Here is a 16543-nt window from a genome sequence, read left to right on the forward strand (position 1 = left end):
GACAAAATTGCACCACTTTCTGAAAGGCTGTCTTTAAATTACCAGTATCAATGTATTGGGAAACTGAGTGAAAATAGCAGCAAGAGAGAGACATAGAAATCTACACAACAATTTAATGTATCACGAATTGGCAGTTTAAATATAAGAAAAATTTGGATACTTTTAACTAGCAAGAAATAAATGAAGATACAATATTGCAGAACTACAATGTAACAATCCCCTCGTGTTGAATAGAATTCTGATGCAGCAGTTTAAATAAAAGAGAATCTAAGGCACCCATAACAAACCAAATGTGAAGTTGGAAAAGATAGAAGTTTATTTTAAATTGACACCAACTGAGGCAAAAGCGTCCACAGCCCAGCTCGGATATTTTGATGGGTTACCAAATAATTGTAAGTACGATGTTTTTATAAACTCAGGGAATTTGTCCTCAGATATTGCTTCTCTTATTTTACGCATCAGTGTAAACTGGTACATTAAGTTGTGCACTGTGACCATATGGCAAGCACTAGGGTGGCTCGTCCGGAATAATATGTGAAGATAAGCCCTTGTGTAAGTTCTACATGTTGTACATGTGCAATCATTTTGAATTGGTGACATATCTGTGGCGTATGATACGTTTTTTAATTGTAATTGTCCAGTAGGAACCAAAGCAGACCCAAATCTAGCAGTTCTAGTTGGAAATACACAGTCAAACATGTCACAACCAAGTGCGACGCACATTATAAGATCAGCAGCATAACCAACGCCCATTAAGTATCTTGGTTTATCTTTAGGTAATCCATCAGTACTGACAGTAACCATCTTCCAAAAATCATCTTTACATTCTCCCCCACTCAACCCACCAACAGCGAATCCGGGCACCGGTCGCGCAGTCATCTCATGCAGACATTGCTTTCTTAATTCTTCGTCCAAACCCCCTTGAATAATCGGGAAAAGGAATTGATCGGTTCGTTTATGCGCGGATATACATCTATCTAGCCACCTCACAGATCGCGCTGTTGCTTCTTTAAATCTCTCTTGGTTTGTCTCAGTGCTTGTCACAACATCATCAAGCTGCATCATTATATCGGCACCTATCGCGTTTTGTATCGCCATAGATTTCTCTGGCGTTAACAACATTTCCGCACCATCGCGAGGATGTACAAACTTTACCCCTTCCTCTGATAGTTCAGATAGTTTAATTAAAGACACCATTTGGAACCCACCACTGTCGGTCAGTAGGGCTCGCCTCCAGCCCATAAATTGATGCAACCCCCCAGCTTGTTTCAATATTTCTTCCCCAGGTTGATTCCCAAGGTGGTATGTATTTCCTAAGATTATTTGTATCCCTATGTTTTCTAGTTGTTCTGGTATAAGTCCCTTTAATGTACCCTGTGTACCAACTGGCATAAACACAGGGGTGTCTACAACTTGGTGGGGAAGAGAAAGTTTCCCAAACCTTGCCTTGGTAGTGCTGCATTGCCCCAGTACCTCCATTTTTGGTAAAACCTATTAGGTATATGAAGCATTAGTGTTATTAGTTATATCTAATACTGAATTGAAACGTTTTATTAATATTGACACATGTTACATACGTGCATTTACTGTATTTTACTATATCATGGTTCGGAACTTTTTGTCGGACCTTGCAGTTCTCTTTTTTTTACAACAAGAAAAAAAGTGATCGCACGGTTGGACGTAAAGTATTTATTTATTTTACGCGGTTTTGAAGGGATTTCCCCATTTTACATTTTCCTATTTAGGACTGTTATTGGTATATTAACATTTTTTTGAGGTTTTAATGTAAAACCATCGGACTATACGGATTAATTTTACTGCAATAAAGTGCGTATGATCAAAAATCATGGGAAAACAAGTTAGAAAACGCCATGTAAAAACAGGTAACGTCCGCACGTCCGCAAGCTGCGCGCATAACTTATATTTTTTAATTTTCGTTTTCATAAGTCGTTTACGTGTAATATAAATGCAATGCCGTTTACAGCTTTTACGCATGAGTTTTCTGAAATATTGCAATGCTATCTATAATTGTATTTGCAGTCATATATTTATTGTTAGTTTGGTATATGTGAATAAATTAGAATAATTGTATTTGACTATTTAGTTTATTATTCTACTTTTAAATGCAAATACGCTTCTAATACTGTAAGAGATTATATCTAAGCGTGTCTTGTGTACATTACAAGAGAAAAAACGTGCAGAAATAAATATATGTAAAGTCATAATGTAAAAATAAATGCAGTTTGTAAAGATCAGATAACTTATATTTATGAAGATAAACTTCTTAAAACTAATAGACTTAGGATCAATTATAGATAATCCAGCAGTCAACACATTAGAGAGCATTAGTGGTGTCTAAACTGCCTTTTTCTCTTTGCAGTGAGGTCTAAATATAGATTATGTGTTGTCCTGATTAGTTTAGCACAGTCACATTATCAATGCAGGGGACAAGTGATGCAAGGCAGACCATGGAAAGCCACGATGAATTACATGGAGGGGTTATAAGGCAGAGAGGGAATGCTATGGGTAAAAATATACAAGGTTATTAAATTATGTTTATTTTTTAATCCAGTTTGAAGTAATTTATATCTATATGGTATTTTCCATGCCTTTTATACATATTTTAACCACTGTTGTTTTGGTAGCTTGGTATGAAAACTCAAACCTTAATCCATTGAACATCACTCATAGATTAGCAAATTAAAACAAATAATCTCCATCAAGTTTTTTTTTAATATTTTGACGAGATAATTAAATATATTTATTACAGAACAAAACAATGGATCGAATGAAACAACACCACAACCAAACAAGGTATTTAGATGATCCCATGTTTTTTTATCTTCACTTTAATGGCTGTTTCATCTTTAGCTTTTGTATTTGCTTGTGTTAAATAGTTCTGTTATTCTATTTTCACACAACAATAGCAAGCCACAACTAACAAATGATGTTTTCCTCTTTACTTTGTCTCTTTATTGTTAAGAAATAAAAAAGAACATTTTTTCTACCAAAGTTGAATTTTCTCTTAAATCTAACGTATTAACTTTTTACTGATTAAGCCTAATGCAGTGCATACAATTCAGAGTATATGTGCCCACCGCAGCACCCTAGGTTTGACGCGTATGATCACAATATTTTAAACTTTATTTCCACAGGAGACATCCCCACCCAGCAGCAAAGGATCTTCTGTGGTTCTTATATTGTTGTTGCTAATGGTTGGAATCACTTGGGGAATTGCTGCCACCGCGTACTTTGGCGTTGTGGATTATAAAGTATTAGTTGGTAAGATCATTATCTATATCTGTTAACCTTGAAATGAAATGTCGTCACCTCTTGCTGTATCTTTACTGTGTTCTGTTACAGATAACTTGTTTATGGGGACAAAAGGCTTATAAATTAAAATCATAATGTAGTAACACGAAAGCAATGGTTACGTGACAGTATTAATGACCCTTATTAGACTGATATTATAGTTATATATGAATTTAAATTGTAGCTTATGCATGGCTCTTCCATAATAACTCCCCATCCCTCGCACTAACCTTTCCTTCAAATGTTGTTTCTATCTTCAGCACGTAGTTCTTCCATATCAACCAGTGACATGGCATCTTGTGTGTCACTAATTTACCCAACAAACTACCCATTTGTGCGACGACCTCTTAAAACCTTTGGAAATCTTCTGATAAACATTGATGAATCTATTTACAATCTTTTCATCGCAAAAGGTCTTTGTTTCTCTTTCTAAACTTTTTCTTCTCTTTTAGCTAGTGGCCCACTATGGTAGCACAGGGCTTTTTTAAAGGCCTTGTATTCTTTCGTGACTTTTAAGATCCCTTTTGTCTGAAGTCTTTGTAATATAAATGTAGGTAACTCACAGTCAGTGTTAGAACATCCGATAGTATATTGTGGCCCCTACTCAAGTAAACTTTTGCTCCAGCCTTGTTTGTTTTAGAGGCGGTTTGCTGCAAAGTGGTTAATTGAATAAAATAACAGATATAATTATGTAAAAACAAATGTAGATTGTTTCATTGATGGATCAGGGGGCCACGGGTCTCTGTAAGGGGCCACGAACCATGAATATAAAATGATATTCAAAATATTCTTTAAAATTAGATTCTCTCTTTTTCTTTTCTCTCTTTCTCTCTCTCACATCATTCTCTTACATTCTCCCTTCTTCTTCCAACAGAGCAAGCAAGTTACATTGACAAGAGAAGAAGCGTGGCCATGGTCACCCCTTATAACAAGATAACATTCAGTATGCTTACCATGCTTTACCTTCTACTCCAAGTGGTTTGTGGGGACCTGGGATTTATACCAGAGTTACCCCAAGTGCCTTATACCACATAACCCACTTTTCCAATCTACTTTCTTTGCTATTTTCATTCCTATACTTCTACACTCTTCATTCATTGCATGATATTTCATACAACATCATTAAGCTGTCTAAAATCAAGTTTTCAAACCAGTTATAAATTGCCAATATCATGTTAAAAGCTCCTAGTTGGGGTGAAACTGCATTAAATTTTAATATTTTTCTATTTCTATTTCACAGGTATCAAGGATACGGAAAAAGTAGTCACTGAAAGAGGGGAACCCCCTGTTATGATCCCAGGTAGGCTACCATTTAGTAAATGCAATACATAACGAATAAACGTAATTTATTTAACGTAGCGTGATGGGGCAACAACAGTCGTTATAACACAGGTGTTCTACTTCATACTAGAGACCGGCCAATATCAATTTTTCCACCGATATCAATATTTTATTATATATCGGTTACATCGGTTGACTTCTACTTAAATACACCTCGTGCTTGTTTACGAGTTACCACGTATGTAACCCCTTAAAATATTCAAAACTGTTATTCGTTTAAACTTCACTATAGATAACCAACCAAGCAAAGACGCCGAGACCACCAATGAGAATATGAAGATAGCCGGTAAGTATGAAGAGTTGGGTGTTGTGTGTTTCTATTTATACGTGGTTGATACTTGTAGATAAAGATGAAGAAGCCGATACATTGAAACAAAGTGGGGAAAAGGTACGAGGTATATATTAATATAAGGTTGTGTAATTTAATATTCAGGCTTGGATAGTGGGCCAACTACAACGTAAATCCCAGGTCCCATGGCATGCCTCACTGTAGAACCTCACCCATATAGAATAGAATGTGCATATATAATGTTGGGGTAATGGGCCAACTCTGTCCTAAATCCCAGGTCCTATGGCATACCTCACTGTAGGACCTCACCCATATAGAATAGAATGTGCATATATAATGTTGGGGTAATGGGCCAACTCTGTCCTAAATCCCAGGTCCTATGGCATACCTCACTGTAGGACCTCACCCATATAGAATAGAATGTGCATATACAATGTTGGGGTAATGGGCAACTCTGGCCTTAATCCCTGGTTCCATGGAGTGCCTCACTGTAGGACCTCACCCATATAGAATATTATTACGATGTTGAACTTTGACTTTACAGCCACAACTATTATATATAATTGCTCTGTAAGTGTTGACATTCTGCTTATTTCAGGTAAAAGTGAAAGAAACATCTCAAGGTTGGTTTATGTTTAAATATGAATGAATTAAAAATATGTTTGAATTTATAGTATGTTTATATTTAAATGTGGATATGCTGCATAAACTGCCTCTGTAGGGTCTAGATGGTAGCACCCTGGATGTTGGGGTAATAAACCTACATCCCAGGTCTCAGGTGTGTCTCACTGAAGACCTCACTCTTATAGAATAGAATCTCCATTATTGAGTGTCTATAAACTGCTTCAGTGTAGATTGTAGCACCTCTGTGATAAATAAATATAACACTTACATGATTATTATAAATTACAGATCCACCAAAATCAAGGAACTCAACACCCAAAGTATGTTTAATGTTAGGCTTCTATTTATATCCAACTGTGATGTAATAATGCTTTCTTATTAGAACACAAAGAAACCAACAGCAACAAACACTGATGGAACAGGTATGTTGTATGGTTGTTATAGGTCTATAGGATATTGCTCAATGTTCATGTTATTGCTTTTGAATGCTTATGTCTCAATAACTGTGTTGAATTTAAACTCAATTTTGAGGACTGATAAAACTAGTTATAGGCAAAATATATATCTCGTATACTTATAGTAAACCATTCGTTGGACTTGACTTTTGTTGGTTACGTTTTTCATAGCACTTGGTTGTTAGTATCTCACTTACATTATTTTGACGAATAGCATTATAGCAAGGTGGTTTATTAGGCTATGGAATATAGGTATTTAGACACATGCGTTATGTGTATAATAGCCTAGGTGTATTTTACCTTTTGATTTGCCTTCTTTACTTTTTCACATTCTCTCTTTTTCCCTTTTTTTACGCTATTTCTCTTTTCCTACCTTCTTCCTATATTCTCTCCTTACCAAATCCCACAGGTTCTGCAGCATGGAGCAACACAAGCAACATCAATGCTTCTATAAACAATCCTTTACACAGACCTGCCCTACCTGCACCTTACACCCATGATACCACACTTTCACACGATGTTATATTACTAACCCCCCCAACTCTGCCTATGAACTTCTCTCTCTTGTGCTTCAAACCTGTGTTGAAACTTGAGCCTGCTCCGAAAAATTACCATAATGGTCCAGAAGAGGACTTTAATAGAGATGCAGATCGTGATGATGGAAAAAGTGTCTTCAATCCTCGTGCTCCTAAAGATCAAAAGGAGCATCCTAAACCTCTGGAAGAAGATCCTAAAGAGAACAAAATGCAAAAAGTGGTTTTCAATCAGTTTAGTCCAAAATATCAAGTATTTAAAATCCCTGAAGAAAAAGCTGCTAAAAATAATCTCGAAAACAGCAAAGTTCTGGTGAACCCAATGTTCCCAAAACATCAGCAATTCAATGAAGACATTACAACCCAACTTCCACAAGGAGATGTCGGCCATTATGTTAAAATCACTTCGAACCTAATGTCACCTAAGTCTTACCAAGTTAAATTTGAACAAATCTTTAGTTTTTCTCCGTTTAAATCAACACAAGGAACTACACCCCTAGATAAATACGACACACAGCCTACCCAGCTTTCTACGAATATGAATGGCTACAAGATATCAGCAAACAAGGTTGTATTGAACAAAACGTATCACCATACCCAACCTAATGTATTGAAACCAACAATCCATCTTCTGCCTTTACAAAATCAATATATGAAGCTTGGGTTCAACAAAATGTTTAATAAATACAAGCAGAGGGTTTTCCAGCACTCAAGCATCGCATTAAACCTAGGTAAGAATACAGGCCCCCCCAGACCCCCCTCACCCCCTACTTTATCTATTACACCTCTGAACTTGTATAAAGATGTTGCAACCATCATAAAAACACCAAGAAATCAAAGGCAAGCAGTTACAAACATTGTAAAAGTGAGCAACCCTAATATTTTGAGCTCAAAACGACCTTCAAGCTTGAGAAAGGTTGACCACAAGGTCACCAACAAAACAACAGTCGTCATATCACCTTTGAGCAAGATTACTGTACAGATCAAACGCACAAAAAGGATAAACAAGCGCCACCTTAGAACAACAGTACCTTCAACACTGCCAATTAATGTTAATAAGGTTAAAGTCGTCGAAAAAATGAGGAGTTTTTTAAACCGGACTGTTGTACTTACAGTTGTACCGAACAAAGCAGGGCGAAAACCGAAGAAAATCATGAGACCTGTTCCAGTGAAACCAGCTATGGATAAACTGAACTGTTTTAATGTGAATGTTACTGTGGTGGGGAAAAATGGAGCAGAGCCGAGAGGAATTGTTGCCATTTATCCAGTTAATAAAGGATTGAAGTCTAATCGTGGGGTCTTGAGGAATAAGAATCATTTCAAACTGTTGTACGGAGCCAACCCTGTAAACAAGAGGCATAAAAACACCTGTCATGCGTGCTTGTTTTGCAGGCCAACTCTTTCTGGGCAAGTTTTGAACAAAAAACCATCAATTTTTGAAAATCCCAGTGTTTTGGAGGCTTTAAGTTCTTTAGTGTCAAAAATATCAAAGTCTCGGCTTCATTTATTTGGTGAAAGTTCAACCAACACTGAGGAGGGCTGTGCGACAATATCTGATGGTGTTGGTTTATACGCAAGGCATGTTTGTGGAAAGTTATCAAAGTTATTTTCATTCAATATTGATGATAACATGAGGAACACTGTCCTTATAACGCTTGCAATGATATTGTTCTACCACGCGCTTGTTTTGTTTATTCAGCTTCAAATTGAGGCAAGAAATTAATTTTGTTTTCATTTAAAGCAAAGAATGCTTATACTATTTTTGTATCTGTGGTACAATAGGTCACCAACAGAACATGCTTATAGTAAACCATTCGTTGGACTTGACTTTTGTTGGGTACGTTTTTCATAGCACTTGGTCGTTAGTATCTCACTTACATTATTTTGACGAATAATGTAAAATGGTTCCTTATATGGTCGAAGTTATATGGTGAGGCATGCCAGGTGATATGGGTTTTAAGCCAGAGTTGACCCATAACTTATCATACATAAAAAATTATTTTTGTTGAGACCAATAACATAAGTTGACAAAGTTTCGTCCCAGACAACAAAAATGTATAAAACTGACAACTAAATGCCATTTTTATTGATAAAGTTTGAAAACTATTTTTTGTACAGCATTATTATATTGGAGCATGGTGTTTTGTTTCAAATCTTCACGCTTTTTTTAATTTCTTTACTTTGTTTCAAGAGGGCTTAAGAACGAAGTTAATGTTTATTTTATTGACCTTAAAAGGGCATAGGCGCCATACTTGTTAAAACAAAGGGGAGGCAGGGATAGTTAGACACACAATCCTGGGAAACAAATTTAACTTATTGGTTGTAATGTTTACTGATTATTGCAGTGTAAAAAATGTTAAGGGCTTGCCCGCCTACCCTGCCACCCCAGGTTTGGCGCCTACGTATAAGATGCTATCACATGATTGTCATGCTTAATTGGCACCTTTGTTTGCTTCTTATTTCCGTTCATTATTACAGTGTGTGGATCATAATTATGTGAAGGTGTATGAGATAAGTAGATGTTAAATGAAGGATATTTCGATATTTGTAATAAAGTGGCATCTGGTATTACTGCGTTATATCTGAACCATCTCCTTTAAGTTTATTTCATCGTCAATCACCCACAAAGTTACATATGTGGTAACTTGTATGCAGGTACGAGGTGTATGGAACAGAACACCCGTGTTATAAGGACTGCCATTGGCGTGCCATGCACGATTTAATGACAAACATAGATTTCTTGTGTGTATATTACACCTTCAATACGTAACAGAAATATGAAGTCACATTAAAAGTCTTTAACTGTTATTTTCTACCCTGCATATTTATTATCTTATAGAAACCAGCAATCAGTATATGCTTTTAATTTATCTTAATATTCAATGCCCAACTTCATAATCCACTTCTTGGCCTTTATTTTCTACCCTGCTTATTTTTCTTTCTTGGTTAAACGAATAAACAACATTCCATGTGTGGTTAAAATATATCCTTATTATTCAAATACTGGGTTTATGACCAACTATTGGTGTATAATCTATGCTTATTCATATTTGTATAATATAAACTGTATTTAGTACTACAGTCAACCACACTTAACCACATCGGGAACAAGCCAAACTGGTTCGTTTAATGGGGAAAGTTTTACATAAAAATGGATTTAGATTCAGGACCAATAAAAAGTGATCCGATTAAGCAGGGCTGACTGTATTTGTCAATGGTTGCTTCCATGTTTAACTCACAATCTTTTAACACCATAACTCCTGCAGATGTTGGTGCTTATTCATATTCATATGATATAAACTATACATAGTACTATATGGCTATGGTTGCTTCTATATTTAAATCACAATCTTTTAACACCATAACCCTTGCAGATGGGGATTGAAACAACTTTATATTACACCTGCGTTGTATGAATTTGAGTCTTTACCATACTATACTATGACATGATATATGTTTATAATTTAAATGTACAACTTAAAACTGCACTAAAGTACCTTATGTTATGTTACCATACTATACTATGACATGATATATGTTTATAATTTAAATGTACAACTAAGTGCACTAAAGTACCTTATGTTACCCTCATGTATGGCAGTCACTCTGTTACCTTTGACCCCAGAATGTGACTGTTTGTTTTTGTAGGCCAAGGTTTTGGAAATTAAACATTTATAGCAGGGTATCACCTGCCCATGTATGCCAGCCAAACAGTACACATAACATTTTGTCATTCTATCCCATGATATTTTCCCAGTTTCCAAAAAGAAGAAAAGTCCTCCAGACATACTGACATCTGACAAAGACATTCCCATATTGAAACAACTTAAAGAGGCTGAGAAGTTGCTGAAATCAAAGCAAGCAGCTAAAGCAAAGGCAGCATACCAGAGGCTTATATCTTCCAACCCTGAGAGTCCAATGGCAAGGTATTTAAGTTTGTGTTATGTGGTTGGGAGATACCGGGTTCAAGGTTTACCGAAGGGACTGTTGGGTAAAAAGATGAAAATATAATGCTAATTGATAAAGTGCTCACACTGCAATAGCTTTAGCAGCTTAACTGTGACCATGGGAGCAGCAACCATGGATAAGTCACTCAAGCTCCCACTCACGAGGATATAAATGACCAAACCAACCAAAATTCAGGCAGAAGCAAACTTTACTTGACTTTTTATTACACCAGATTTGGCAAAGCTGAATCTCTCTTTCAACAAGCTGAACAAGAAAGAAGTAACAAGTTGTTGCAGGAATGTATTCAAGCTTATAATGAGGTGGGGACTTCATGCTCACTGTCGAGTTATAACATGGGTGTCTTCCTATACACCAGACACACATGGTGTATTCATACACCTTATGCTCGCTGTCCAGTTATAATATGGGTGTTTTCCTATACCTACACATAATATTAATAATACAAACACCACCAACAGGTAGCAGAGTTACCAACATGCCCACCAGCTTTGAAGAAGAAAGCATTATTGACAAAAGCTGAGAGACAAACATTCTTAGGTGAGTAATAAATACGTTATGTTCAGGCTGCGTTGCATGGTTTCTGGTTCAAAGCTAGTTGCTATCACCCATGTTTTTGGACAAGATACTTAACAATAATTGCCCCAACCCAGTGGTCACTGATGAGTTGTCGAAATTTTTTGCTACATAAAAAATAATCACCCCCAAACTTTAGAACACCCGTGTTATAACGACTGTCGTTGCCCGCCATGCGGGCATAAGTAAGTTTAAGTTACATACTTTTTTTTGGATGAATAAGGATCTGTACAGCTTATAAGTATTAACTCTTTAATAAACCCAGGTCATCTAAGAGCTGCCTTGCTTACTAAGACCCAGCTAGCAAGGAAATTCCCCAATGATGGGAAAGTATTAAACCAGCTAGGAGTTGCTTACTTGATGATTGGACAAAATGATAAAGCAAAACAAGTTTTTGAGAAGGTAAAAATGATTCTATTCTATAGAACCTGGGATTTAGGAGTTCTGCCATTACCACATCATTGTATATATGTAGTACATTCTATTGGTCTATTAAATATGGGTGGCTTCCGTAAAATACACGCTTTTGCCAGAATTACAATATTGCATACACACATAAAGCTATTATGATAAAATATAAACCATTCCATAACCTCTTTCATCTCAGGTCCTTGACATCCACCCTGGTGACGGCTTTGCCCGCGTACACCTTGGTTTTATCATCAAGATCAAAGGAGATTGGTTGAAGTCGATCGAATATCTTCTGCCTGGTGTAACTTCATTAGAGGAAGGAACGCAGGAGGGGAAGTTTTATTTCCATCTTGGAGATGCTTTGTATAGAACTAATAGAACTAAAGAGGTGGGCTGTGTGGTGGGGTCTAGATGGTAGCACCCTGGGTGTTGGGGTAATAGACCTACATCCCAGGTGCAAGGTGTGCCTTACTGAAGACCTCACCCTTATAGAACAGAATCTCCATTATTGAGTGTCTATACACTGCCTCAATGATAGAAATAGAGACCTGGCATATTTATTTAACATTAAGGTGCTATCATTCACTGAAGCAGTCTCTCTTATTATTAAGTGTTTATGAGAAGCTTAAATAGATCTAGATGACTCCTTGGAGTAAAAATCTACAATGCAGCCCATAGACACTCAATAAAAGAGATTCTTATCTATAGGAGTAGGGTCTTCAGTGAGGTGAACCTATGGGCTGCATTGTAGATTTTTACTCCAAGGAGTCATCTAGATCTATTTAAGCTTCTCATAAACACTTAATAATACCTTTAAAATTTGAGACTTCACTTAAAAATGGCAAACACATATTAGCACTTTATTCATTGATGGTTTGTTTCTAAACAATGCTGATTATTACGCTAACAATCCCTTTTATCAAGGCTGATGAAATCTACAAACTTGGTGCCGAACGTGGATTGTTTCGTTCCAAGTTTCAACGATCGCTGTACAACGTGGAACGACTTCAATCGAGACCATTCTGGACACCACAGCAAGCTAAAGTAGTCGATTATGTTAAGGTAGAATGTTTTAGCAAGGAGTTTCCTAAACTTTGTGTCACTAATTAGCAATAATTTATGAGCAAGTTTTGGTGAGTGCCGAAATTGTGTAAAGTTGCAAAATATGAACTATCATAGATTTGGTGAGTCGCAAACTTATCCAGAGGACGTGTTGTTGGCAGCAAACATAAACCAAACAGTATAAAACCATTGTTACATCACATAGAAATTGGAGAAGAATTGGAAGGTGATTCGAGACGAAGCTTTGAAGATGATGGACGTGAAGAAGGGGTTGTTCGTGAATGAAGACGAGAATCTAAGGAACACGGGAGAATGGAGGCAATTCACGTTGTATCAGAGAGGTGAGTTGCTTGGTTTCAATGTTGTATTGGCTCTAATCTTGGCCGAGCTGTCAGGGGAAGATCTCCCACCCATTACCATTAAAGCCATTGTCGCCTAACTTTGGGGAAGTGACAAGCTTCAACATCTGGTGAGGTTTATGTGGTAGCACCCTGGGTGTTGGGGTAACTCACAGGACCTCACCCATATAGAGTAGAATGTGCATATACAATGTTGGGGTAATGGGTAACTCTGGTCCAAATCCCAGGTCCCATGGCATGCCTCACTGTATGACCTCACCCATATAGAATAGAACAATGCCAACACAAGATGTATGATTCATATTCACAATAGGTAAGAAAGATGGCGCATGCAGTAGAGTTCCCAAGACATGTTCTATATTGGAGCAAATGCCGAATGCAATTGGTTGTACAAGGGGACAGGTCAAGTATAGGTAAGGTAGAATATATATAATAGTTGCGTGTTTAAAATTATCATCCTACTAGAAAGTTTTAGTTGTAAACCCGTTTGGGTGATTATATTAATGCAATGTTGTCCTGACAATTAAAAGTCAACAAAGTGTGGTTTTGGTGCATTAGATAATTTTTAAATTGTTGGTTCTAAGCTTCTACCTTTTACATGGTATACAGAACAATGTTTCCCAATCTATGACAGGCATATACCACATGTAGTGCATGAAGGTTTTCCAGGTGGTACGAGAGACTTATTAAAGTTTACTAATCGGACAAAATAAAAGTAGATAAAATAGAATCACTAATTTTGTGCCTTGTATTGTAGTTTTAAATATGTGGTATAAGAATTCTGTTCGGCTGAAAAATAGTGTGCCCGTAAAATCGTCATATGAATAATATATATATATATAATCAAGTATTCACTTTAAAAACTCCAATATAATCAGCATTATGATGCCTGGAACCCATATTTGGCCCCACACGGGCCCCACAAACTGTAGATTACGTATGCACCTTGGATTGGTGATACCAACTACTGGTGATGGTGTCAGACTCAGATGTGCAGATGATATAAGGTTAGTGGTTGGATATGTTGTATTGTATGGAAATTAACTATATTAGGGTTCTTTGTAATGTAGGGGTGTAGGGTATAATATAGTGCCGGCTTCCAAAAACAATCACCTTCAAAGTTACATATGTGGTAACACATAAGCTGGCAAGAGGTGTATGAAACAGAAAACTGTTATAACGACTGTCGTTGCCCCACCATGCGAGGATAAACAAGTTACATTCATTCATTTTATTGCACTGCCTTACAAAGTCGCAATGTCTGTTTTTTCACCATAAATAAGTCACTCATACATTATATACACAGAACATGGGAGGAAGGGAAAGTTTTAATATTTGATGATTCGTTTGAACATGAAGTGTGGCAACAAGCGGACACCTTCAGACTTATTCTTATAGTTGATGTATGGCACCCTGATATCACTGAGCGAGAAAAACAAACATTATCACCGATATAATCAATTTTACCTAATGTTTTACGAAAACCCTAACATTTTACTTATGCTGTATTTCTACACAATAACCTTGAATTGGTTGCACCACTTTCACAGGTGTTTATGTAAGTTAAGTTGTATTTGACCGACACTTCAGTATTTTTGACAACTAGTTTTACAAAGTGTCAACAAAACAATAACCTTGAACTAGTGGCCCTACTTTTTACAATTATCTTTTTAATTTGAAATATGTCTTAACATTTTTACCACATAGAAAACCACATATCAGGTAATGCGTTTCGTCCATGTGTTATACAGTATTAACTTTATATAACTTACATTCCTGCCATTAACCCATAACCGGCATACATATATATATATATATGCCTTGAGCTGTAGATTCTCAAACTGTCGCAACACACTTGTTCTGAATGAAAGGGCTTAGGTGTTCAGCGCTTTAACTGAAAATTTCATGACGCACAACGTGACATAATGTCTAACTAGGTATGCCGTGAAATTTTGTTTTGAATTTTTTTTTTAAATTGAAGTTTTACTAATTAACAATAATTTATCAAAGAAAATAGGTATTTAAAACATTAGTTTTTGAATATTTATTTTGCCGCGAACATATCCATAAAAACCAAGCGTGTTGTGAGCTTATAAGTTTGGGAACCTTTGCCCTTACCTAACAACCTTCACGCAGCAATTATGGTTTACATTTTGTCGCATTTTTATATCTTTTTTACAAATTTAAATAATCATCTGTAATTGTTATAGAAATAACTTCTGGTAAAAATAAGTAGTTTTATTTCATGAACGTTTTATTTGGATTATTACTAAACTTAATGCCGTATAGTGGGACGGGGGAAGATGGGACACCTTTAGCACATATTATCCAAATATTCTTATCGTGTTTTAATTAATTAACAACGGTCTTTGGAAGTCGTTGTGATATAGTTTTACAGTTCTTTGAATGTTCTTTGTTTACTACTCAATGGGACGAGAAAATAAAGTTAGAAAGTGTCCCATCTTCCCCCACCCTACTATATAACTAGACTTTGGATCCTTTGCAATGATCTTAAATATCTTTACAAATCATTAAACTTATAACATAGTTAAGTTCTTCTGCTGTTGTTGCCACCAAGCATAATGTATTAATTGAAATTACTCTTAAATTAGTGAATTTTTACCAGAATAAGCATTTCTAATATAACGTTATACTTAGCGGCAACAGAATCATAATTATAAACAGAATAAAATATTCTGCAATATCTGTACACCCAAGTGTAGTAACATCAAATCTCATTGTAGAAACCAATCATACATTTATTATCCTTGTATTATGTAATATATTTTATACCTATTGTAATAGTATGGTGGGGTAAGATGGGACACCTTTTCATTTCATTTTTTCGTCTCTTTTAGTAGTAAACAAAGAACATTCAAAGAATTATAAAACCCTATCCTCACGACTCCTATGAGACTTATTAATTGTTTAAAACACGATCAGGATCTTTAGATATAGTAGGGTGGGGGAAGATGGGACTTCTTTAGCACATAATATCTAAGTATCCTGATCGTGTTTAAAACAACTGACGGTGGTCTATGAGAGTCATGAGGATATAGTTTTATAATTCATTGAATGTTCTTCGTTTACTACTAAATGGGACGAGAAAATAGAGCTAAAAAATGTCCCATCTTCCCCTACCCTACTGTATTATGTGCTAAAGGTGTCCCATCTTACCCCACAGTATTACACAAAACATAATAGTAGAAGTTGGTGATATATTATGGTGTTGGTTCAATATTTGGTTTCTATCCTTCAGTATGGTTAACCATTCCGTGTCTTTTATAAACTGTAAATTTAAGTTTCTTGAATTGGAGCTCTTTTTTATTAAACTAGCAATCATAAAATAGCTAGCGCTGAGTTTTAACTCGAACGCTGTTCCAGAATGTCGACAAATATTCAAGTTTACTGAAACACAGTTCCGGTAGTTGCGAGACAATTTAAACCCAGATTGCAATAAATTGAATTGTTTTGTATTCTCGATTAACTTATAGTTGTAGAAGCTCTGGTCTTATAAATTCAGCCTTCCTTATTGGTTACTGTTTGGTATTTATTTCAACGTTTATTGCACTTTTAAAAGCCGTTTTTTATCAAACGAATTGTGCGTGTTATAAG

The 16543-nt window shown here is 36.0% G+C and overlaps 2 protein-coding genes across 7 annotated transcripts; one reads left to right on the plus strand and one right to left on the minus strand.

Annotated features, from left to right (window-relative positions):
* Nucleotides 1–32: 32 nt before the first annotated feature.
* LOC149725402 (queuine tRNA-ribosyltransferase catalytic subunit 1-like) lies at nt 33–1615 on the minus strand. Its single transcript, XM_089892531.1, has one exon. The coding sequence runs from the start codon at nt 1477–1479 to the stop codon at nt 316–318; it is 1164 nt and encodes a 387-aa protein (XP_089748657.1). The 5' UTR covers nt 1480–1615; the 3' UTR covers nt 33–315.
* An 86-nt stretch (nt 1616–1701) lies between these two features.
* On the plus strand, nt 1702–16275 carry LOC149725403 (aspartyl/asparaginyl beta-hydroxylase-like). Of its 6 annotated transcripts, XM_089892480.1 has the most exons (21): nt 2383–2541; nt 2771–2814; nt 3156–3282; nt 3573–3725; nt 4187–4255; nt 4553–4612; nt 4886–4939; nt 4998–5041; nt 5541–5565; nt 5855–5886; nt 5949–5988; nt 10312–10480; nt 10735–10822; nt 10982–11060; nt 11362–11498; nt 11704–11895; nt 12432–12569; nt 12775–12910; nt 13242–13341; nt 13807–13935; nt 14235–16275. In XM_089892480.1, the coding sequence occupies exons 1-21, from the start codon at nt 2439–2441 to the stop codon at nt 14383–14385; spliced, it is 2070 nt and encodes a 689-aa protein (XP_089748606.1). In that variant the 5' UTR covers nt 2383–2438; the 3' UTR covers nt 14386–16275. The 6 variants fall into 6 exon arrangements, with proteins under 6 accessions (XP_089748603.1, XP_089748605.1, XP_089748604.1 ...); XM_089892477.1 differs by lacking the exons at nt 2383–2541; nt 10312–10480; nt 10735–10822; ... (6 more) ...; nt 13807–13935; nt 14235–16275 and adding exons at nt 1702–1883; nt 6431–9122; XM_089892475.1 differs by lacking the exons at nt 10312–10480; nt 10735–10822; nt 10982–11060; ... (5 more) ...; nt 13807–13935; nt 14235–16275 and adding an exon at nt 6431–9122 and having other exon boundaries at nt 2369–2541.
* Nucleotides 16276–16543: the final 268 nt, after the last annotated feature.

Source organism: Ciona robusta, chromosome 14 (assembly GCF_009617815.1).
Source record: "Ciona robusta chromosome 14, ASM961781v2".
In the NCBI taxonomy this organism is placed as follows: domain Eukaryota; kingdom Metazoa; phylum Chordata; class Ascidiacea; order Phlebobranchia; family Cionidae; genus Ciona; species Ciona robusta.